Source organism: Lipophrys pholis, assembly GCF_963383615.2.
Source record: "Lipophrys pholis genome assembly, chromosome: 14".
NCBI classification, from domain to species: domain Eukaryota; kingdom Metazoa; phylum Chordata; class Actinopteri; order Blenniiformes; family Blenniidae; genus Lipophrys; species Lipophrys pholis.
In genome coordinates this window covers 7032814-7058318 of record NC_137633.1, presented here as the reverse complement: position 1 = coordinate 7058318, position 25505 = coordinate 7032814, and the positions used below count along the sequence as shown (strand labels likewise).

Genomic DNA, 25505 nt, shown 5'->3' with positions numbered 1-25505 from the left:
TTAAAACCTCCTCTGGAGACACACTTGAGTCACTGCACTGATGATGAACTGCAGCTGGAGCTCTTCCCTCCGCCGGGATTGTGCGAGTAGAACGGCTCTGAGCTGAGCGAGAACAACATATCAATGTCTGGAGCATCACGGAATCTGAGTCAGGGTCCAAGACATGAGCCGTCGCTTTATTCTCTGTACACCGATCTTCGACAACCCCTCAGGAACATACCAGCCCGTAGATCACAATGTGTGTCTTCTTTTCAAAAATATCTCTAGGAAATAATCGAATCTGTGAGTAAAAATAAACATATCGGCTCTCTTGGGGGGTGAAATGAGGATGCAATTAATTCAGCTAGAGAAGAGAACGGAAAGATTTGCTGCAGTTTTATGTAATGTTGAATATTCCTATTATCATAGCCATTACTCATTTTAAAAAGGCAACTGTTCGGGGTGGGCGGTGGGGGGGCAAATCTTTTCTCTTCACTTTACCTTTTTGTTTCATAACTCTCGAGGAAGTTGCATTAAACAGTTAACAAAGGAACAAGATCATGTCCTAATTATTTTTAAACAATCAAGGCAAACTTTGGTAGTTTCAATTAAATTATGAGAGAACTATAACTTGTCATTGTAATTAAGTATTAATTGTAAAATTATTGTCTTGGTGAAACTGCTGTGAATCCAATGATGTGATAAAGGACTGGAGTATGGCCCTCTTTCATCTAACGAAGCTCTCGTCTAATGACTCTATATCCCTAATATCCCTCTGTAACTGCTAAGGAACATGCATTTGTGGGATGAGCAGCAGAGTTCGTTATGTCTGATGTGCAAGTAGGAGCTGCAGTCTTCTTTCATTTCCATTACTTTATGATCTTTCTAATCAGATATCGGTTGTAATTAAAAAACAAAAAAGTTAAAATCATTAAACGTGTGAAGAATTGAATGTTGTAACTCCCTCAGTCTTTTTATACCATTAAATCTCTCCCCTTAAATACCTTCTTATTAACTTGCACCATACGGAAAGGACTATGCTAAAAGATGGGGCGTTGACGGGTTACCTGACGCCTGGCAACTCTGCCGGGTCGCCTTGGGCAGCGACTGGAACCTCCTCCAGGAGAGGCCGCGGCCCGACACCGGCTGCCAGCTGCAGTCGCCGTCTTCAAAAGAGCAGTAGCTGCCGTTGAGGAAGCGTCCTGCAGAGAGAGAGAGAGAGAGAGAGAGAGAGAGAGAGAGAGAGAGAGAGAGAGAGAGAGAGAGAGAGAGAGAGAAAAAAAGCGATATTATATCAGGGGAGGGGAGCAAGAGATGATTTAAGTGGGCATATAATGAGCGGACAGGCCCGGCAGGGGTAGGTGGGTGGGTGGGCGGAAAAGAAAAAAAAGGGGGGGAAATGGCATTAAAGCTGGAGCGAGATTTTCCAAGGGAGGAGAGAGAGAGAGAGAAGGACGGTCGAGGGACAAGCGATCAAGGAGTTGAGCGACAGCGGAGGCGAAGAAGGGCTGAGAGGCGAGGAGAGTGTTCGGTGGAGACTAATGGCTCACAAGACGCCGGGTGGGTTGGTGGTAAATTAGGACCGGGGTACGGCGGGAGCGCGGCCTCGTGGGCTGGCTGGAGAAGCAGAAGCAGAAAATGGAAGAAGTCCCGGGGTGTCCAGGGGGGCAGATGGGAAGACGTGACAGAGGAAGAAGGGGGCAGAGGGTCCGAGGGGAAATGAGAGAGCCAAAGTGGTGACATGATGTCTATCTCTGGTAGCAATCAACTTGAAACTTTAGTGAGTAGCAGGAGGCATTTAAACCGCCGTGCAGCTCAAAGTTGGCATGGACAGCCACAATACAGTGGAAGTGTTTTATTGGATTGTTGAGCGGAAGCAAGCGAAGTGTGTTTAAGCCCCCCCCCCCCCCCCAAAAAAAAATAATAAAAAAAAATGAGTTTTTCGCCTTGCCACAAATAATAAGCTTCTCCTTTCATGCTTAAAAATAACTGAATGAAGAAAGCAAATACAAGTTTGGGAAGAGCACATAGTTGAACATTTGAGCCACCATGACCTTGTCAAATATCTGTTTTCTGGTTTGATTGTGAAAATGTGTAAAAGGAGCCTCACATCAATTGGATAGTTGGAAGCGGGAGTCGGCATATTTGTGCTCAAAATATCAAACATGAGTTCATTAAATAGCACATATCAATTATAAGTTACCATATTAAGGTCACGTCCAGATTTTTTGGTACTAATAATTCGAAGTTAATACAGAACAGATCACTTTTTTGATAAAAACACATGCAAGCCATTAGCACTCCACACTATTGTGAAAGTTTTTATTTAAAAAACATTTTAGCCTATTTAGAGCATTTTTGTTGTGGAATACGGAGTCATTTTGGTAAATTTTACACCTCGAAGAGGTTGTTTTAATGATTAATCTTGTAAAAGTATTGCATATAATTTTTACCTATCTTGTTTTCTTTAATAAACTATTTTACTGTTGGCATTTACTGTAGACAGCCGAGAAAGTATTTCACTGCACAGGGAGAAAATGATTTCTTGAACTTGAAGTCACAAACATAAAGAGTCTTGAATGATTCTTTAGCATCAATTATGTGTGAACATTTTCTTATAACAAGTCAAAGATGACCTGAAGCCACAGACGAGATTGATGTCATTTGTATTTCACTCACATATTACATGCACTCAAAGCTTCTTATGCTTCCTGTTGGAGTTTGATGTGTTGTCTTTCCATTTCATTCAGACTTTAAAAAGCCACCTTATCTTTCCTTTATGTTCCCTTTTATCACGAGCTATTGTCTGTGAGAGCCGATTACACATGAGGAGCCATGACTGCGGCGATAACGAGGAGCTTTTTGGAAATGGCATCCTCCAGATAATAGCATCAGAAGCTGGCCTTAGGGGAGATCATACAGGAGGTAGTCTCAAACAGAGACACCCCCACCCCCCCCCCCCCCCCCCCCCCCCCCCAAAAAAAAATGATTGAGTTTGTTGTTTGTGCAAAAGAGCTGGCATCAGAGAGCACAATTTCAAAACACAAGGGAAAAAAATGGAAGAGTTGCTTCCTGTGATGTTCTCATACCAACGGAGAGCATCTCAGGACTTTCCCAGTTAATAAGTAAATTTCATCTTCTTCCGTGTCTTGTGATATGAGTCACTCTCTTCGTTTCATAAAATGTGGTACTGCTCTTCTTAGATGTTGTTTACGAATCTCAAAGAGAGTCAAAGTCATGTTTCCAGTGTGGATGGAGAAGTCTGTGATGATTTAATCTCTGTGAATGTCACTCGGTTAATACTGTCAATTTCAACCGGACGTCACCACGACTTACAGTTTACAGGATGCAGCCTTTAAAACGTATTATTTTATTAGCAGGACTTGGAGTTGGCAGTTTGGTTTTACTGGTCTACTAACCACCACCAACCTCTCTGATGTTTAAATGATAGTAATAATTCACCAACGGGCCATATTGGACAGCACATGCCAGGAGGGAGGGAGAAGTTTACTGCGACACCCCCCCCCCCCCCCCCCCCGAGAGCTTCGCCTTGATTGACCTTCAGAGCTCCACAGTTTGTTCGTCTCTCAAGAACATAGAGCAGGAATGTCTATGAAATCCATGATGAACAATCTGAAATGTCCTAAAAGGTATGAAAAATAGAAACGCAAACTAAAGTCCATACTGGTGCTTTTGTTCGTTTTAGACAAACACGCTTCTGACACTTCTCTGTTCGCACCATTTCTGCAGCCTTCAGCACGTTTTTCAAAACTCACTCTCGTGCTTTGATGCTCAAGCCCGTTCCCTAACCGTGCTGCATCAATGAGCTCTCTGCTACGAGTGTCTGCTGTTCACGTTTTAGGTCTCAGAGTTGCATTATGACATCTACTTTTAATGAAAACGTGCGCCCCCAGTGGGTACATTCTGTAACAGCAGTTACCTTTATTAGAAATATTGCGAGTCACGTCTCCTGTGTCTTGTTTATTCTTTGCAGGCCACGCCGAACCTTCTCGTGGGCGAGTTTGGGCTCAGAGTATAATAATAATAATAATAATAATAATAATAATAATAAAAAGACACTAGTAACTTTTTTCTTCAGTGAGTAGTAAAGTAAATCCCCTTCATTTTGGACATTTGAATAAAACAAACTGTCATAAACGTTCAGAACGCAGACTACTTTTAATGATCCCTTGGAGAAGCAAGTGGCCCTGGTATCGACAGGGAGAGAAAAAAACAACAACCTTGTATTGGTGCTTAAAATTTCAACTTTTGATGCAAAAGAGAATTTCGACGTCCCCTCAGCGACGTAGTGTTGGAAAGCAGTGGGGCGTCGGCAGAATTTAAAACCGACTAAGATCAACTAAAGGAAGGCTGCAACTCTCAAAGAGCTGAGGATGTGTTTGTGCATAATGATGTAGGCCGGGATGCTGAGGAATATCCACAGGGACTCCATTTCCCTTATATGTCAGGAGTCTTTGTGATTGACACGAGCTAAGTTTGTTCCTCCTGCCTCTTTCCGCCTTCTCCCCGTTAATGAGCCTTGGCAGGGCTTATGAAGGATTTAAATAGATCAAATCAGACGGAGATAAGTCATGGATAGATCATAGAGAATAGGGTATCAGAGAGGGAACACTGTGTGATTTGGGGTAGAGGGGGGTAATTTGTGACGACGGTGGGGATGAAAATGGAACGAGCGAGGAGCCCGAGACGGGGCGGAGTGGTGAGAGGAAAAAGAGCATACCGGGGTGGAGTGATGAAGGAACTCCTGGATCATTGCTCCTTGTCCTTAATCGGGAAGGGTTATTGGTAATCACATTTAATAAAAATAAATAAATAAAGGAAAAGAATCAAGCGAGGGAGTGAAGGAGAACCTTGACTCGGAGGTAATGACAGCTGGCCTTCATGCCTCTGTGAGCGTTATGAAGATACAAAAGCTGGGGAGGGAATGGTGTGTGAAAATGCCCCAAATCTCTCAGCACGTTATGTCTTTCTGTGCAAGATCCATGAGTTTACTGTAAATGCTAAACAGGGGTTTCCATGCTCTGTTTGCCACCAACACAGTCCGATTATTACCTCCAGAAGATGTCATTTAGTGATTCTCTTTGCCAGTGAATGACTTCTACAAGCTGTCTTTTTTTGTCTCACTGATTGTTACTTGTGCTCAAAATGTCCTGATTCTTAGCTTTTAAAATCAAAACATTTACACACTTATTGCATTTAAATGGAGATTACACCCTTGGGTTTGGCCTCTCGGGCTAATTAGCATTGATAAGTCCTCCACGGAGCAGGGAAAAAAAAAAAGGGAGAGTGCACCAGGAAGGGATTTTCACCCTATCGTTACCCTCTTATCTCTCAGCTTCCCATTGTTAGGAAAACCTATATGCGCTCGGGAGCGGCCATCATTTTAATAAGCACCTCATGGGAGGCTGACCTGCACGGTGGGCCGCAGCAAATTAATTCAGCTCAGTTTAATACGGGTGAAAACGGCTACAAAGTTCTGAACCGTGCATGTATAAGTCTGTGTGAAAATGTATGCATGCAGGTCAGACTAAAAAGGAAAAGATCCGCCGGCATTCACACACAGACACACAAACAGAGAAGCCTGTGGGACTTCACTTGAGAATAAGATGTCAGCATACTTGGCGAGCGTTCCTTCCAGGCCTCGGAAAAAAAAAAGAAAGAAAAAAAAAGAAGCTGAAAACAAATGTGCAAAGAGATAGAAATAACAAGCATGGAATATGTCAAGGGTGAGAAATGCTCGCCAAGCATAGCCACGCTAAGTTTCTTCTTCCTTTCGCACTGCTTTTCTTTTTTTTAAACTTTTTTTTTAATGCCGAGAAATCTCACGCAGATGCTCAGGCGTTGCGCCGTCGGACAGCATGAAACAGCTTTATTAAGGGGCGGCTCACTGCGGCCGGCCAAACCTCTCAAATGCGCCGTTTTCATCCGGAGCCCAACTGAAAGATGAAGCTTCAGCTTCTTGCTCTCTCCTCCCAAAACATACATCTGTTCACAACTTTATTCTGCCCCCATTGTTCAGAAAATCTTAAGTTCTAATATTTTGCTTTAAATGCATACCAAGCCGCCATCATTGTAAATATAACATCATTCTGGAAGTTGTTTTGAAATCAGGAAAATGCTGCAAATTGAATTTTGATATTTCACCCCTAAAAAAAAAAAAACTACACTGTGGCACTTCAATTTTATTTTGGTCTTTAAACTGACAATAATTTAAAACTTGACTTGAAAAGATGAAAAACACAAGAGATACAGTGATTTGGGTTATTATGCACACCTGCCTCCGTAATATAACAGATTATAAGGATCCATCCACCGATTACCTGCTCTTACTTGTGAAGGATCCCACAATCTGCTGCCTGGAAACTTCTACAACACCACCAGCAGTACTGCTACAAGTTACTGTGTCTGCCTTGTTGCTACAGAAGTTTGAAACGAGGTATTTCCACTTTCTAATAAGTTTTCGATAAGACTTTGAGAACTACTTTTGTCAAATTGTGTTATCATTCATGTGTTACCATTTTTTTTTAAACAGATTTAATTCCGCTTAACACAAACTATACACTTCCACAGCGGAGCCTATTGTTCCACATCTGTGTACAACAGAAGCAGGAAACATTTTCTTTTTAAAACCGCTACTAAAAGTGGTATTAAACCTCACATGTGAAGGAATTTATGTTGAGTGCTGTGCTGCACATTTAATAGTCCACAGTTAGACTTCTCGTTTCCGACACGCCTTCCTTGGCGTTTACTGCGACGCTATAAACACGATCCAGAGATGAATGATAAAATGTGGTGTTGTGGGATTTTGTTGGTGTCAGACAGTAATGTGTGTGCGTGTGCGTGTGCGTGTGCGTGTGCGTGTGCGTGTGTGTGTGTGTGTGTGTACTCACGACATCGGTCTCCTTCGTCGTCATCATGAGGACAGTCTGGAGTGAAGTCACACAGCTTGTCCAATGGGATCCCAGGTCCCTGGTAGCAGAGGTACTGTCCCTCCAGAGTGATGTTAGCGCCCGGCGGGGTCGCTGAGGACGGAAACAAGACAAAGGAACAACATGTGACACTGTTCTTACTCATCATTCAACTCTTTACTGCAATGATGCTGTCATGTCACAATGAAACCAGTAACACCCTTGTAAATGATTGCTAATATGAAATAAATACCAAAGTCACAAAGTGTTTGTGAACTTTTAACCAGACACATTTGTTGTGGTGGACGGGGGTGGGGGTGGGGGTGAGTGTCTGCTGTGACTCTCGCTTACTTTGGCTTCAGCAAAAGCTAAAGCTATTGTTGTTGCCAATTGTGACTATTTTATTAAACCCATGTTTACTGGAGGCGGCGCATCTCTGTGCTGCTTTATGTCTTTGCCATTAAGGGCATTTATTCACTTCTACTTTCAAGAAACACATAAATCAAAGTTTTAGAGCAATAAAAAAAAAAAAAAAAAAGGAAAGCGGGTGAAAAAGAACATTTAGAAGAGGATTGAAGGTCCGTAGTGACGAGACAGAACACGGGTGTGAATGAGAGGGAAGCAGGTGGAGTGGAAGGAGAGGGTGTGAAGGTGGATGAGATAAAGGACCTTTGGCCAACCATCCAGGTCAGGCAAAGGCAGGATGGGGTTGATGGAGATGAGTGTCAAAGTTAATGTGTGACAGAGGGATAGCGGCAGGTGTGACAGAGAGGGTTTTACAGGACATAAGTGAGGCCTGAGGTGATGCATGGTTCGGAGACAGTGGCGCTCTATGAGGCACGAGGCTGCGTTGGATGAAGAAGAGGATTTCATTGACAGTGGCCTGAATGGACAGGATTAAAAATGAACACATCAGAGGGACAGCAAAGGTTTAGTGGGCGAGATATAAAACTATAGAGGCCAGCTCGTGGTGACATGCTGAGGCGGGATAGCGGGTATGTTGGAGACGGAGCTGAGGAAGACCCCTGAGATAGTTTGGAGTAACATACAGGAGGCAGGAGACAGGATGATTCACTGGTACAGTAACTCCCGAAGAAAGCAACTGATAGATGGAGACGAGGAAATCCTGATATCTAAGTAATAATCTCGACAATTTGCACAACACTGGTTAGAACAACAACCATGTAACAGTCTTAGGAGCAGAAGAAATTCTAAATGGTTTTTGGATATCTATGCTAAATTACCCAGCAGTGGGGAAATATACAATTCTCACCAAGGAGTACATCAGTTTGTATAACCCCTGACTGTAAACCTTGTATGACATCCGCAGTGTGCCTTCGCCGGCATAAATAACTTGGCTTCGAGTTCATAAGCATCTGGCTTTGAATATAGTACATATCCATCAGAGAAGGAAGCACAAGCAGCAAAAAACAATGACCTAGATCTAGTGAGTGTACGCACGCACACACCTATTCATATCATCGGCCTCAGCTAACTCAATTGGAACATTTGCATATCTATGTAAATCAGAGTAGTGATATCTCTGGGTTGTGCAAAACTGACTGCTCACCTTCACCTTAATCATCTGAACCTGATCGCAGCAAACGGGAACAAAACTCCCAAGACTGGGAGGTGGAAAAAAAAAAAAAAAAAAAAAAAAAAAAAACTGCACACAGATGGGAATCTTGTTTTCTCACCCATTCTCATGAGAGGAGAATCGAGAAAAGACAAGGAGAGATCGTTATCGTGAGTGACTGGCTGCAGCTTACAGTAGTTTGCCCTTGATCTGCAATATGCAGATTTGTTCTCTGCGTTCAGACGAAGGCAGGAGTCAAAAGTGTGATAAGGATTCCATGACAGGGGAGGCAGCGTTGAACAAATGCTGTAAGCTGAGCTGACTGAGATAGTCGGTAATGCCCAGCTAAATTTCAACCTGAAGTTTGTAATTAATTTACTTTGCCGTTTGTTGCAGTTTGTGTGTGTGTGTGTGTGTGTGTGTGTGTGTGTGTGTGTGTGTGTGTGTGTGTGTGTGTGTGTGTGTGTGTGTGTGTGTGTGTGTGTGTGTGTGTGTGTGTGTGTGTGTGTGTGTGTGTGTTTGAGAGAGAGAGTGTGTGTGTAGGACGATACAGCTGCGTTACACACTTTTGTCAAACTGGAGCTAACAATGGGGTGACAGGCTAACAAAATGTGGCAGGACAAGATAAAAGTGCAGCGAAAGTCGACACATTTATAACACGAGCGTGTCAGACGAAGCCAAACAAAGGGGCGAATATTTCTACCGTATTTTGTGTTTGCTGCTGGTGCGATCAATTTCACTACCCAGACCACTTATGCTGTAGTACTTTAGTATTGTGAGGTTTCCTTTCAGTGAAAAGCTAAAGAAAGTAAGTACTTTTTAACACTTTGTTCACTGGGATAATCTTCACGGGGCTAAACAATTTCAGTCACATCTTTGAGAAACAATAGAATGAGGCTAAATAAAATGCGAAAAGGACATTTATCAGCTTGTGATATGCAAAATTAAGTCAAACTAGTGAATCGACCAATTATACTGTATAGTTTGCAAGTGAAAACACACACAGGCCAGCTGAATAAAATCCATCCATCCATCCATCCATCCATCCATCCATCCATCCATCCATCCACCCAACTGCGGAATCTTTCTAGTTTATGTTTAAGAGTGCATTTAATAAAAATCTTAAATTAATTACACTATAGAAAAGGAAATAATAATTTTAAAAAATCAGGGCAAAGCCAATTGAAAAGTTTGTTCTCAAAGAAAATCATCATGTGAGAAAACACAGTAATATACTGTATACTTTACAGGATTCCGAAGTTAAGCCGTTCTAAATTGAGGTTTTTTTTTAAATCACAATTTTTCTGGATCTACTTTCTGTTACTCCACAACAAAGCATTGCTAACAATGAAGTGAAAGTCTTCTACAATCCCATCCATCCATAGTTATTACTTTCACTGTGAAGCATGTTCATATTTAAGTTTCATTTCAATCTAATTCAATAATTTGTGCAGAATAGCAATGAGGCTTTCCTAAATTTATTTGTCCTATATTTCCTGTATTTAATACAACAAAAATTTCTTTAGTTCGTATCTTCCCAAAAGTTACACTGTGCGCGTGCATGCATGCAATAGATGTAATTCAATCTTTTCAATAAGATTTGTTAGATTTAACCACAGCAGAGGCCATATTAATTAAATCTGATCAAATAATTAGCCTCTAAAATCGAAGGTATAAAAGGTTCAATTAGGCAAATGAAGCGCTGGAGTTTCAGTGATGACCCTGCAACAGGCGCTGCAAAGCAAACTAAATAGAAAAGCACAGAAAAAAAGACCAGTCACAGTATAACAAAAACCTAAAATCACACTGTTTTGTGTCAATCCGAGCACAGTTCTACTCAGGTACCCTGTATGTACCTTAAGCCCCTGTCAGAAGCTGACACAGTTCATGGATTTAGAGGGAGACGGTGGTATTTTTAAATGGACCAAACCCATTTGTCAAAGGCCACCCAACAGACCTCCATCATAACTCCCTTCAAAACTACCATCAAATGACTGGGATGATAAACATTTTGACGTGTCAGCGCTTATGAATTGTCTCTGTGCTCTTCTCCGCAGCGCAGACCTGCAATCATTACAGGCCCGTGTAAGCAGTGAGCATGACACGTGACATTTATAAGAGATCCAAGTATACTATTTTATTCAAATGAAGCCAGACGAAGGCATGTTTGCTTTACAGATATATTACACGCGCGTATGGATTTGGTTTTGCGACGTGTACTCAGTCATGCTCGATGCATGTATTATGCATCGGTTGTGCTTAGTGGCTTCCTTTCTGTATAATGTTGACACCGCGAGCCAAGTGATTTATCAAGAGAGAAAGTTATCTGGAGTACACCGAAACCTTTGGGCGATGTATGTAAATCCATCGATTTATCTTACTTTGATGACAAGGGGAGTAAAAAGTAGCCGAGTGGCGATGTCACTAACTTGGGGCTCCCGGAGCAGGTAAGTGCAGGCAGACATGGCCGCTGCACTCCTGGCCTACCGCAGTTCTTAAATCACACCTGTCAGATTGTGAAAACAAGTGGGTCAGCGGGGGATGAATTGCCTGTGGGAGTGAGCGAGCTTTGTTATCCCCCTGCTCGCGGGGTTGCTTTGGCTTTGTGAGGGGAATGATGTATGAGTGTCGGCGAGCTGGAGAGGTGAGCGGTAGAGGGCACGGCGGCCGCTGATAAATGACACGGTGGATGCCCAGAAACGCAAGAATCCCGATACTTGTTGGCCAGAGCTCAATCGTGAACAATTAGAGGCTCGATGTCAGTTATTGAAACTTCCAATTCTTGTACTAGTTTCATCCGTAGTAGGGTTGAGACCAGAGAGCCCTTCGTGGCAAACACGACGCAAACGTACGGTGGCCCAGAAGGGCCAACAGCCCTTTCTGTTGTTGTGTTGTGACTTTCTGTTGTTATGTTGTGCCTTTTTGTTGTTTTGTTGTGACTTTCTGTTGTTGTGTTGTGAGGTTCTGTTATTTTGTTGTGGCTTTTTGCTGTTCTGTTGTGACTTTTTGTTGTTATGTTGTGACTTTCTGTTATGTTGTGCCTTTTTGTTGTTATGTTGCGACTTTCTTATGTGATGTTGTGGCTTTCTCTTGCTGTGTTGTGACTTTCTGTTATGTTGTTCACGTCTACACAGCGACATTTTGAAAATGATGCTGAAAATGATGTGGGGGCTGCTGTTTGTTTGTGTAATGTAACCGCGCAGATACATACAGAGAACAATACGCTTTATTAAGAATGGCGAGTTCACGGACGTTTGTATGACAACAAAGACAACAAAGTTGGATTGCTATTCTGGGTGACTCTCGGCTATAAAACTACCAAGTCCCAGGAGAATATCTACTGGGAGTCCTGCCACTCTGGAGCCCGCCATTGTTGTTATTGTTGATTCATTGTTGCTATCGGTTTCTGTGCATATGAAGAAGAACTTTGTACTATGGCCATGGTGCCGGAAGCAGTAGCAGTGTCTCTCCACGTTTACATGGAGATGGATTTGGAGCCGTTTTCAAACAGTTGCATTTTCATTGGCTCTGAGTGCCATTGTCCTGCAAACTGACACCCAAAACACAACTAAAGTTTTATGTTTTCACTTAAAGACATTGTCGTGCAAACAGGGCTTTAGATTTACCATTATTGTAGTTTTGTCTCTGCGTTTTGCTCAGTGACGGTTAGAATTTGCATTATCTGAAGCGGTTACAGGAGCAGCTCTTTTACTCTTTCACTAAAGTTCTTGTTTAGTCGAAGCGAAGCGCCTCATTAATCCTGAAGTGTCTTGGTCCTTCTGACAGCAGCAAGAAAGATGTAAGACTGTAAACAATAATCGGCCACCATTACATGGGTGCTGGCTTTCTTCTGCTGTCTGGATGTTCATTAACAAAGCATCTTTCTCAAATTGGCCTCACTTGAACCTAATTGTCACATATTTCACAGAATGTTGAAGGTTTAAAGAAAACCTATTGTAAAACTAATAAAATGCTGTAAACAGCGTAACTTTAGTGTCATTCACATTAATCCTTAAAGTCTAATGAAAATACGTCCCTCATACAGCATTATACAGATGGAGAAAGATAGGGCTTTTTGGAATATGCAGTTGATGATCCCTGTGGTCAATACATAATCTTTACACTAATTTGCAGTGACGTTCCACCTAATGTGGATGAAATTGACCCACTTCATCCGAACGTGCAGTGGTTGAGCATTAAACCTCTCCCACTCATTCATCACTAATTTCTAAGTTGAGTAATTGAGCTTGATATTTCATTGTATATGTTAAGATAAATCCCGGTTCAGCTGTGCATGACAAAATGCAAATCTACCAGACAAGACATTGATCACCGCGACAAAGAAAGCCCATTCAGAAATCACACGCAAATAGACGCCGTGCCAAGAGGTTTTATATTGTCATTCATACAGTCTTCTCACCAAGGACGGATTCCATTGTTGCTCCAGACGCCTCCATGTCTGCGTCTTTAGTTTTTTTTTATTTTTTATGTCTCATTACACTTCTGAGTAAAGTTTCTGGATCACATAACCATTACCACCCTCCACCAAGCAAAGTTCCCTGCCAAAAAAGCAAGTTTGCTGTCTTTTGGAAGTCTGGCGGGGTTTTAGAGTCGGAGGTTTACTTCGACATTGATTCTCTGCTGCAAGGCTGAAGAAACAGCAGAAGACAAAGAGACTGAGATCCTCTTGTTTACTCAGTTCTCAGCCGAGCTGCTTTTATCTAAATGTCAGGAAGAAGGGAAGCCATCCAGAGCCATCTGCTACGATCTATAGTGTTTAGACTATCAGGACTGTCTCCTGACAACTGGTAAATGGGAATTGGTAAACAATTAACAAGCTACAAGGCAAGAGTCAATTAGAAAGTGCTTTCAATGGGTTGTACGAGCTGGTACTGTTACTGGTGGCATTCATGAAGTGGAGAGTCTTCACTTTAACAATCTCTGCTTCCACAGTATCCAAGGCTTATTCTGTAGCAGACTGCGCTCAATGGAGCTGCTTCAATAAACTGAAAGAGCCAAGTTAAAAGACACATGGGCACATTTGTTGGCTTTTCTTGACAAAGTCTAAGTTTGTGCAGACCTAGAGATGCTTTCTGAAGACAGCAGTGTGCAAATAATTATCATAACAGGAGAGTATTAAGCTAATTGGACAAATGAGCAATTTCTAAGTGAAATACGCTCTTCATATCCATTACCGTACGTTGAACGCATTTCAAAGACGTGTTTCCAGTCAAGCAAAGTTTTGCCTCGATCTCTTCAGATTCCCGGCCCCGATTTCTTTACTTTCATTCATGCCATCTGTTTACAGGATGGAAATCAGAGACGCTCTACCTACAAGATCAAGAGAAAACCACTCCAGCAAAAAGATAAATAAATAAAATTCCATCAAAAAATAAATAAATAAAAAAGTTGGAATTAGATAACAGCTTAAAACTGGGCTAAAAATAACCAAGGCGACCACAGTTCTATTTTATCTGTGTTATGTGAAATGCTGTTAAAATATGTCAAACTCCTCAATTGGCAAAAATAAATAGAGGGTTCAGGAACATGTAACAGTGGGGAAAAAAAAAAACCCACGGCGAAAAAAGGGTTTTATTTTAAAATGAGCTTTACATCATTACTCGAAACAGTTACACCGCTCATTGGTTGTGACTTTAAGTGTTCGTCTACATTGTTACTCCCTGGGGAAAGTCATTCACGACACTACTTGTTATAATATATAAACTGTTTGCAGAGTTTCTAAAAGTAGAAACACTGAGTTATCAGGCTAAATCTCCCAGTTTCATTTAAAGATTACTAAAGATCAGGTTTTAACATGTGTTTTTATCAAGCTTATGGTTTGTTCTGGCTGAGGTCACCATGGATCATTTTCTACTGAAGCTGCTTTAGGTTTCGTCTGCAGGCAGATCTTAGTAGCTTCTCTTCTTTTTCCATGCATTTACATCTCAGCATTATATGCTCCTAAAAATCTGTTTTCTCTCTGTCCCTTCCTGCAGGATCTCTGACGGTGGAACTGGACGTTGTTGATCTCCACCTCCTCCCTGTACACCTGTAAGCGTTTAGCATTAGCATTATCCAGAGCTGTTGCCTCCAGTTCCATGTCAGTAAACTCTGGTTTGCTGGAGAAGAAGCACCATGACACTAAGCCATTCTTTGTGTGTTCATATTACTGTACATCATATTGTACTGAATGAATGATTGAAAGAGATTATTAAAGAAAAGAAATCAAATTTTCCGTTGTTGTGAAAGTGAAAGAGCAAGTGAAAGAATCGGATCCCATAATAAACATCATGGCTGAAATCATTTTAACAGTACCATTTAATAGCTGAGTGTTTTTGCATAACTGTGTCTCACATATCATGGTGTTTTCTTTTGATTCCAGCGAGAAATGAGTTGCCCTCGGTGGAAAATCACAAAGTCATGCAAAAACGATTCGTCCTGACATCTGAATGAAACTTTTGCCATGGTTTGGTGGAGATTGCATGTAGTTTTGAATAAATGTGCTCTTGTTGAAGATGAGCCAGCAACGAAACACGCAGGGATCACGGAGAGGAGTAGACTAAAACTGAAATTAACGTGGCTTTTGTTTTCCTGCAGATGAGCGGGCATGTCAATCATATCCTTAAATCCTTTTGAGTGCTCTGGAATAATAGCAAAAGAAAAATCCTATGTGAAAGAACGGTCTGGTTGGAGTACTGCTTGTGCTTTGTGTGGCTAACAAAAAACGGGAACTACCATAAGTAGCACACACACACAAGAAAAAAAGAGTTAGAAACACACAGTTCAATAATTTTTAGGATTTATGTATTTGTTCTATTCATTCCTCTGTATTATCCACTTTCAGCGAGTCGGTACTTTCTTGGCTTCCACCTTGGAGAAGAAAAACTCAAGAAAGGATGGCACTGCTTTCTTGCTTCTTCATTTAAGGCAAAACCTGGAGATACTCAAGGAGATTTACAGTGGCTGCAACAGTGAGGATGGATGCAGCAGCAATCCCCATTGGACAGTTGAGAGAACAAGAAGTATTTGCTCGTGAATTTAACTAAATGCACAAAGCCATGCTCAATCGGTTCAAGCTCTGCCTAATCACAATCACCATCGGTCATGATCCCTTCCCAGAGAAAGAGCACTGGTCAAGATAGAAAAAAAATTAATAAATAAATAAAATAATGTCTTTAATGTCCATTCTATAAGATGATTTGTTTCATCGTAAAATTATAAATTGGTGAGAGATTATCTAAATGGCCAATTTGTTTTACTTACAGACAATCCTTTAAATCCTAGCTGGGGCCTGGTAGAGCAGCGCTTCTGCTTGTCGAGGTTTCCTGAGTACTTTTCCTGTCAGTGTTGAGTTTATGGAGAGAGGTTTATAGCTTTATAGAGGGGCTATGGACCCATTTTAACATTAAACATTAAAGGCGCGGCTCAACATAAGCACTCACACGAACATGAAGTAAGTTGTATTTCATTTAGCGTGGCCTGCATTATACTACATGTGAAGGGCAAGGACAAAAACTCTGACTGTGACGTGAGCTATTTAACATACGTGACCTAAATTTACTTTAATTCTCCAGCCATATGGAGCTTAGCTGAACGTGCTCACTCCTGTTAAAGTAACACAATAAATGTGGCTTTTTTTTTTTTTTTTTTTAATCAATATTACATGGCTCTACATGATTAATTGTTGAAACAGCCATACAATCTATGAAGAAAATCAACTGGCCAACCAACCAATACAGCTCACAGATACCTGAATGATTGGCCAACTAAAGCAACCAAGCAACCGTCCCCCCAGAAATCTAAGAATCATTCAGCTGAATAACAGACCAACAAATCAAAACACATTGAGATACTGACCAATAAAATTACCCAAAACACAAGCAACAAGCCAACATTTCTTCCTATTGACCAACCAAATACTGTTTCACTAAATACCTGAATAACCAAACAACTAACCAACAAACCAGCAACTTCATGCCAGTCTGACCCAGTCTGACCCAGTCTGACCCACTTCCAGCTCAGTTTCCATCATTCCTCTTCCATTGCAGGTTCCAAGATGTTGCTTGTCTTGTCACACAGGGTTTCCCGAGCATGTGCCCGATCCACCTCCACTTCCTTCTGCATATTTGGTGTGGCTTTTTTTTTTCTGGTCTGTTGTCCAACAACAACAACAACAACAACAAATAAATGGTAACCCCAAAACGAAATGACAAAATATCCACCAACCGAATGACCAACCGGCAAACTATTGACGAAAGCAGCTCAACCAATGGACAACACGCCAATCCACCGTCCCACTTATCAAGCAGCAAACTAACTATTCGAGACATCAATCAACTCATTTGGGGACTGTCTCACTAACTAACAACACAATAAACAAAAAAAATAGAACATCAAGCAACTAACTAATCATTCTTGCTTTCAACTAACAGGTCCAACAAAAAAGGGCTACAATGCACAATAAAACATTTTTTTTTAAAATTAAACTATATATTCTACATTTTCAAATAAAAGTGCTACACTTTATACATTTCAATTTTTTATGACTCCGGTTGCTGGCAGTCTGACTCAAGAAGACATCTTTCATTCTGCTTGAGATGCGTGTTGAAAGGTGTAAAAATAAGAGGAAAACAGAAACGAGTGAAGATGACACATCAAACTCGTTTTGCGTTTATCTGCAATTTCTATCTATTTCCTCAGAGTACACATTAAGACTGACATTCACAATGTGCATCACCGCACATCTTCTTACTCAAGAAAAACAAAGCACCACATGGTGGTCAATCTTACTGTTGAAGCTTCTCTTATAATGGCAACCAATTTCTTTTATTTTTATAAAGTAAACAATGTTACCCACAAAAATGAGGAGAATTTTCAACATCAAAGCGCACGGTCTCTCAGACATACTGTGGTGAAGTAATCAGCGAAACCTGGTTTTGACTCTACTGTGTACATTTGCTATTTTAAAGTTGTTGTTTTTTTGTTTGGTTCTAAGACATGTTTGGTGATGGGAAGCACTGCTGTGTGCATGTGGAAAACAAGCGAAACTGACTTTCTATCACTCTCAGCCACAAAAAAAAACTGTTAAATATGGTACTCTCTAGTATGCCATGATGCCGTTAAATCTATATAGTCAAATACAGCACAATACGCTCTAGAATAAAATGGCAGTTTTACGAGTTAGTTAAACGGACGTGGTCAAGGGAGCATGAACAGATGAAGCCACTTGGATATATGGCAAAACATCTTTCAAAATCTTTGATAAAGTCTAATTGACCTGATTTGATTGCTTGAAGATGGTTCCCAACACGATAATGACAAATATAGCATAGAACAATTAAATCTATAGTGTTATAAGTCACAATACTATGAAAATGACCAAGATATAGAACATGACACTGTCAACCCATACCACCATAAAACATACCAAGTACAGTATATGTGACAGTAATGCTGATGAATATATCATGGTACAGTTCGATATACAATAACTGGACACGGGAGAAAAAAAAAAGCCAACAGATCTGGGTTTGAGTCAAGTGTGGAGATGAAAGTTAACAGCTGTAAGTAACATTGAAATTTCTTTTTATGCCAAGCCAGAAAACTTTTCTTCAATCTAACCACGTACTGTATATTTAGCATCACACCATAATCAGTGATACATACATACATTTTGAAAAAAACACCCAAGAGCTCTTTCTAGGGCCCGTTTTTGATTGGTCCGTTCAGTTTCCCTTTAACCTTGGCCCCGGTCTCACTACTAGTAGACAACTGGTTCAGATGTATGGGTCATTGCACAGCTCTGCTCAAGGCTGAAGGTTTAATCATTTGAAGAAAAAAAAGGGACACTAGAATAATGGGTTAAAATTGCATTTCGCTCTTTGCAATGCAGTCAAGGTCAACCCCCCCCCCCCAACACACACACACACACACACACCCCGCCCACCACCGCCACAGCCAACCCTGTCTCACTAGGTTCGATGAAATATCCCCCCGACAGATCTCATTAAGAGCATCTAAATATTTGCATGCATTAAAACGGTGTAATTACAATGTACAGTGTGCTGTTTGACATTAAATGGATAAAAGCGGCTCAATGGGCAGATTAAGTGCTTCAGGCCGGCATTCTGTGCAGAGTGAAATGAGATTTAAGGTCGCTGCATCTTAATGACTGACTTTTCCTCAATGATGCTTTAAGTCCATAACATGCAGAAAGTCTCTCCATCCACGCCAGGTTAGGGTTGATTTAGACATCTGTTCCATTTGGCATACGCGAGCTGGGAACACTTCACTTGGTGCCCTGGCCCATTTAACACTTGCTCAATATCTTAAAATGAAACTGCCTGTGTAGATTGCCTTGGAAAGGTGCCTACAACAGAAACCCAGTTTTTATTGTGGGGGGGATGCCGCTTGAAGAAAGGCCCAAGGCAAGAGATTAGAGTCAGAATGTGATGAAGCTCAACGCTGCCAGATAAGGCTTTGTCTTGGCAACTTGTTGGTTGCCCATCACTCTGTTAATTGATGGACTTTGTCTTTTTACTCTATGTGCATTTGCCAAACGTCCCAAAAGGTGTAACCGCTATCAGTTTTTTAAGGAGACCTCGGGGTCAATTCAGCAATTTTAACACGCACATCAAAAACAGAGGAAATGGCTTCATATTATTTCCTTTAAGTGAATACGTCAGAAACATTCGCCTCAAGGCCCCTAAAGGCTTTGGCCAGAAATTAAAGAATGACTCATTCTAACACACTGATCTCCATATACTTGTGAGCCATGGATGCCTTAGCTGTGCTTGTGATTGCAATTTTGTGTACTGTTCGGTTCTTTTAAGCCTGCGCCCCAGGCGAAGACACACATTCAAGGTAATGAAACAAAAACAAAGATTGAATGAAAATGGATTATTGCAATTTGTGAGGAAAACACAGCTGGAAACATGGTGTATGGCTCTGGATTCAAAGATGTATGTGTGGTCCTACGAAATTAAAGTGCAAAATAAACAGATTTGTATAACCTCAACGTCAAGTGGCACTCGGCTTGCGGTGGGATAAACTTTAGCTCCAACTCTGGATGAGGCAGATATAGAGGAGAGATGGAAACTACTTGTAAGTACTAAACCCGCCGTGTGTTGAAGGTGTTTGGACATGTTGGCGCGTAGATCATCCAGTTCTGGCAAATGACCTGACCCAGAGGCCGTGGTAGCGCATTTACAGCTAGTGTGAGGAAGACAGCTGTGAATCGATGAATGAAACACCAATATGCCACGGTGCAGCCAGCATGGACCCCAGTGGCTTTCAGACCACGAGACTTCCTCGCCTGAGGAAATGCCAGGAGCAATGTAGTGCGCACAGAGGTTTCCATGATACAGTCGGAGTATTGTTCACCTCACTGTAGGGTATGCGCATGTAGTCTGAAACCTTAAAGAAATACATCCTAGGGCTAACTTTAAACATCTTAAAAATGCTTTGTCTAAGAAATTTTATAATCGGCTATAAAAGTGCCAGAATCAATATTGCTAACAGGACTTTTTAAATGTTCACATACTATCACATGGTTACTGATGAAAACAGTGATGCACTACAGATGTCCTAACTCTATCCTAAACTTTCAAGCCTTATATGATTGACATCTGCATTTTAAAGGGGTCATATTATACAAAATCCACTTTCTGAAGGTTTTCCAACAGTAATAATCGTCCCCATACTTGAAATGATGCCCCAGAAGTGAAGAAAGTCTGTAGTCCCTCTCCCCAGCTTGTTTCAGTTTGTAAAAAGTGTGCTGCTCCAATAAGCAAATCAGAAATCAAACCCTATATAGTGTCATCAAGGGTTTAGCCAATCCCAATCAAGGTAGGCCCTCCCTTTGAAAAGATAGGCATGTGTGGGCGGAGCCAGTCCAGCTCACACAGACACAGCAGATTCTGAATGCAGCTCCTATGATCCAAAATTCAAATGAATAAAAATCAAGAAAAAGCTTGATTTGGAGCAATACAATTTTAATATAATGTTTTTGGACCGATGAGACTCATGTGAAAGTGTTTAAAAGCTGCATAATATGGATACAAGGTGTTGGTGTGCAAGTTTTCTACCTTGTCACTTTGCAAATTGACATTTTCTTGTAGTGACTGTGACGCACCTCTCAGATAGTAATTTGGTTTAATCACCTAGTTTTCATTTTGCAAAATTTTGCTATGAATTACATGGTGAAATTTCAGAATAATGTCGCTTGCAAAATTTTTTTGTAAAAAAGACTAAGGACTTAGACTGTGAATAGAAAAAGAAAACAAATAGATACAAAGTTTGTACATTTAATATAAAGTTAAGATGTATTTATGTTGTGTAGTCGTTATGACATGCAATACAATATATACAATGGGGTTTTCTTATATTTCCTGCGGGAGCTCAGCTTGCACTTTGACCTCATTTTATTTTAATTTGTGACACCGTTGGGAATTGAGGACCAGGGAAGAAGAATAAGTAACGGTAGATGAGGTGAGCATGGACAATCATCGCATTCATGAAAAAGAAAAACCAAAAAAAAAAGACAAAAAGAAATGAGTTCTAAGCAGATGTCTGATTAGTTAGTTGTACTAACACTGGCAGGGATCATCAGTCTACAATACTGTACCGGTTAGACTGATCACCAGCAGTTAAACTGTGTTTAGTCTACAAAACATTAATTACAAGTATCCTTTTATAAAATATTTTTTAGTACGACAAACTAAAGGTTCTTCAAGTTTGCATGTGGGACTTGGGTTTGTGGATGTTTTTTTAATTGTGCCAAAAGTGTGACAATATGAGGCCATCAAATGATCCACAGCTTAGTTCCAGGCTTAAATATGTAATAAAAAAAAATGATGAAATGCATTGAGATTCATTGTGTCGCTGAGAAGATAAACACTGACATCTTTGGTAAAACCCTGACTTTTTTCTCTTTGTCAGAAAATTAACATTTCTCAGTGTACATGAATTATCTCAACAACAACAACCTGTGACTTTCAGTGAAGGCATTATTTCCATCATTAAAGTGAACTTGTAGATGAAACATCGAGCATAATTAGCGGGTCACAATTTACACTGTAACTGTGCAAGTCTTGGCTTCAGTGCCACTTGGCACCGACGGATGCATAGTCGCCTGACGTAACTTTAAACATTAAAGATGTGATGATTTGTGCACAGGTCCAGAGGCCGTACGAGACATAATGTTCAGTTCAGCTTAGAAGGCAGCTCTGAAAACTGAGATTGCATAAATATAAGTTTCTTTTATTTTAATTATTATGATGTTGCACTTGTGTTCAGCAAACTTTTGAGAACTGGCCTGCCTGTGCTATGACTCCCACATTAATCTAGCCTGCAGGACTGCCCTCTTTTACATGCATAATGTCAGGAACATGCTGGCCCCGAATTATGTTAAAAAATTGTAATGCATGCATTTATTAGCTTTAGTCTGGACTTTTGTGCTTTCCTGTTGACAGGGTGTCCAAATGACTGCGTAAAAAAACGTTTCCAGTTCATTCAATATGTTGTAAAAGAGATCATAGTCCCTTGACGTGTGTTTCTCTACATTAGTTCCCTATAAAATGAAGAAAAACATTTTAGATTTTTCTTTTAACCTAAGAAGCTCTTAAAACTAAGGCTTCATAATATCTTAGAAAGCTAAAAGTCCAATATTAAACCAATAAATCTGAATTGGATTGTTTATACACTGTTGGTATAATAAAGTGAGGTTCTCGACAGTGGAAAAAAACACCTTATTTTTTAGATATATCCATATATATATATCCAAATAGAGTTTTACTTCCCAAGAAATGAAGAAATACCTCACATTAAACACACAACCATTATGGTTGTGTTCTGTTGTGGATGAAATACGAGTTTATGAGCATTGCAAATGTTGCAGCCTATATATTCTTTTACATTCTGCACATCAAGTTTTTGGGAGTTTTGATAGTATTTGGATTTTTAACTGTAATTGAAAACTTTATTCCTCAATAACTCATCAAAGGGTAATCAATTAAAGTATACATATGAAGAGTTGATTTGCATTGGATGTATCGTATGATATCTCTGTTACCCAGTAAGAAACACATAGTCTAAATAAACAGGAGACTCAATCAAAACCTGACGCTGGATGAAGATGTCGTGCTACGCGGCGGCCGGCCTCTTTCCCTTACAAAACACCATCACCCATCCATTCACTTGTCTCACACTCTGCCCACTCCACTGGCTTTCTCCAAACCCATTTCCCTCATTGCATCCACAAGGCGGATTTTGATTGATGGGCTCGGGGACACCCTACAGCTGCTATGTACCTTATCGCCAAGTATATACTGGCCGTGACGCTCCATTAAGGGCCTGAAGCGGCACGGCTTAGTGGTTAGGGAAATGGGCCAGGGAAGGGAAGGTCACAGGTTCGTATTCCCATGGTGTTCCTCATTTTCTCACCTACACGTCCAATTGGGAAAAAGAAATACAAAATAAATCGTGACCACTGGTGTGGCGAGCACAAACACGGAGTGTGCTCTTCATTGTGGGCAAACATAGTTATAAGTATTTGGAAAGGTGTGACCTTCTGCCTCGCCACAGCACTGCGACGGAGCCAAAGTCAAACCTGCTATTGACACAATCTGGTAATGAGCTTGTCTGTCATCGCAGCGGTCTCTGTTTACTCCCAGAATGAGAAACTGTAAAGAGTGCCGCTGACATGTTTGCGGAGCTTGAATAATTGCATTCGCTTGTGCCATTACGCCACAGCCATCAAGCAAAACACTGGCAGAAGGTAGGATTCTAACGTCTTGTCGGAGGGTTGAGCTCTGGAGATGGGCACATAAACACACAAGTCACTTTAAGGGCAGCAAATTGGATTGCTTGTTGGTCCAGTGACTGATGAGTTAATTAAAGCAGAAGGGGTATGGAGAAAGAAGTCAGGCAGCCATCCATTTATTTATCCTGTATTGACTATATCTCTCTACACTTCACTGGCAAGAGTAATCGCCAGCTTTCTGCTCAAGAAAACAACTCAGAGGGAGTAAATGGACTTTGTCAAAATTCAGTTTCAGATTCAAGGAATATTAGGGAGGGTTGATTAAGACCGAATGGCAGAGATTTAGGTCTATTTGAATCAGGTGAAAGCAGGTAGGAGCAGCTTTTACTTTTACTGACTTTACTGTGGAAGAGAACCCAGTTCAAGTCGACTGAAATCGAAATACAGAAAGAGGTGAAGAGAAAACTTCATTCGAAGCACAAATATCGTATCTGCTGCTGCCGTTTCTGTCCAAAACGTACCTCAGATCGGATTTCTTCTTGCAGGTGGAAACACAAGGAACAGGAAGTGAAACATCAAGAAACTTACAAACAGGAAGTGAGACGTTCTTTGGTTTGTTCGTCACGTGAAGAAAGTCCTTTAATCCTGCTTGTTATGAGTAAAGCAACATCGAAGTAAGAGTTAATTCCCTTTTTAAATGCCTATAATGTTGTATTCAGTATTATTAATGAGTGAGGTTTGAAGTGCTGCGACACAGTCATAGGTTTTTATTTCTATGATTTCAATCGATTTTTAAAAAAAAAATTCTGTTTTCAGAACTCATCGCTGAACTCATACAGTGCGCACAACATCAGGAAGCCCACATCACTCTTCATTTCCATCTTTCTTCAGTTTGTGTGTCCCGACCACCAGCAGGATTATTCAAGCACCTTCTTGCCATGGAGGGCGACAGGTGGCAGACATGAGTTTATCTAAGTCTGATGGAAAAAGGGTGATGGAATTAGGAAAACTCAGGAAAGCTGGAAGTTCACCCATCTCAATGCCCCTAACCTTCTTTTTTTTTTTTTGTGCCTTGGGTCAAGCTGTGCCACTGAACCATCTCTTTTTCAATGCAGCATTTTCTTTTGTATTTTTCCTGAGGATTTCCACAAACATGATGGCTTAATTTGAAACAAACTAAAAGTTATCTTGCAGTAAAAAGTCGGTCATGTCACCTTGGCGTCTCCTCATGTCACCGGACATGTTTTGTTTTAATTGACGCAACACGAGGTCTTGAATCTACAATTGATCATTAGCATGTACTTCTGTCAGAAAATCCTCAGAGTGAAACATGCTCTCTTATCAAAACTATCCCAAATCTCAAGGAAATTATTATCGTTCGACAAAAACAACATAATGCGAGACTGAACATTCGGTGTCTCATGTCTGGTTTAATTAGAACTTTAGAAAGTTAAATATGATTAATCCAATCCAAGTTTGTATCAGTCTTTTTAGTGTTCCTCACAACCCCAAAGCCTTACAATACAGCTCCGTTAATAGCAGGAAATGAACACATTTGGAGGACATGAGACCGGAATGACTAAAGCAAACAAGCGTTATTCGAGGGTGAGCGCCTTGGCTTCATGTTCTGAGCTTTGAGGAAAGGTAATTCGAGCCCAGGTTTGTGACAGGTGCTGGAGGGGAAAGCAGGGGAGGTTCAGCACAGTGCGAAACGCGGTGGGGCCGCGGCGAGTGTGTGCCGAGACGGATTAGGGCTTAGTTTGGAAGTGGGATGTGCGTCGTGGGTGTTGTGCTGCGGGACCCAGGTGCTAACTGAGGAGGGAGAGCGGCACGTCTGTGCGCTTCTTCCCTCGGCTGAAAGCAGCCGAGAGGAAAACGGTCAAACCAGGGGCTGAGAACAATTAAGACACTGTTCAACCCAGGCCTGAGATTTAGGCGCTACTCTGCGCCGGCTCGGCAAAAACAACAGAGAGAATTACACAAAAGTCACTCGTATGACAATAGGAAGAGAAGGATTTGACTTTCTCTTGCTTCATATGTATAAAGAAGGTCTTTTTTTTTTTTGTTTGCTTTAAAGACAGTACCTCACAAAAAAAAGTACCTCACACAAAAAAGATAATGGAAATTTACACAAACACAGCTAATGTTTTTTTTTTTTTTTTAATTACTTCAATAGGAATGTTGTTAAAGTATAAGTTGTGGAAATAATTCGTTTTGTGGATTTAGTCATGTTTATGCTGTCAATAGTAAAAAGTTAGTA

At 40.9% G+C, this 25505-nt stretch overlaps 1 protein-coding gene across 1 annotated transcript in view; it reads right to left on the bottom strand.

Annotated features, from left to right (window-relative positions):
* alk (ALK receptor tyrosine kinase) overlaps positions 1–25505 on the bottom strand; it is a gene marked incomplete at both ends in the record, with an annotated part of 444001 nt that overhangs the window by 76334 nt on the left and 342162 nt on the right. Inside the window, 2 exons of the mRNA XM_080479669.1 lie at positions 1047–1181; positions 6891–7022. Coding sequence (XP_080335795.1) covers positions 1047–1181; positions 6891–7022 — 267 coding nt within the window. The remainder of the gene's footprint in view (positions 1–1046; positions 1182–6890; positions 7023–25505) is intronic.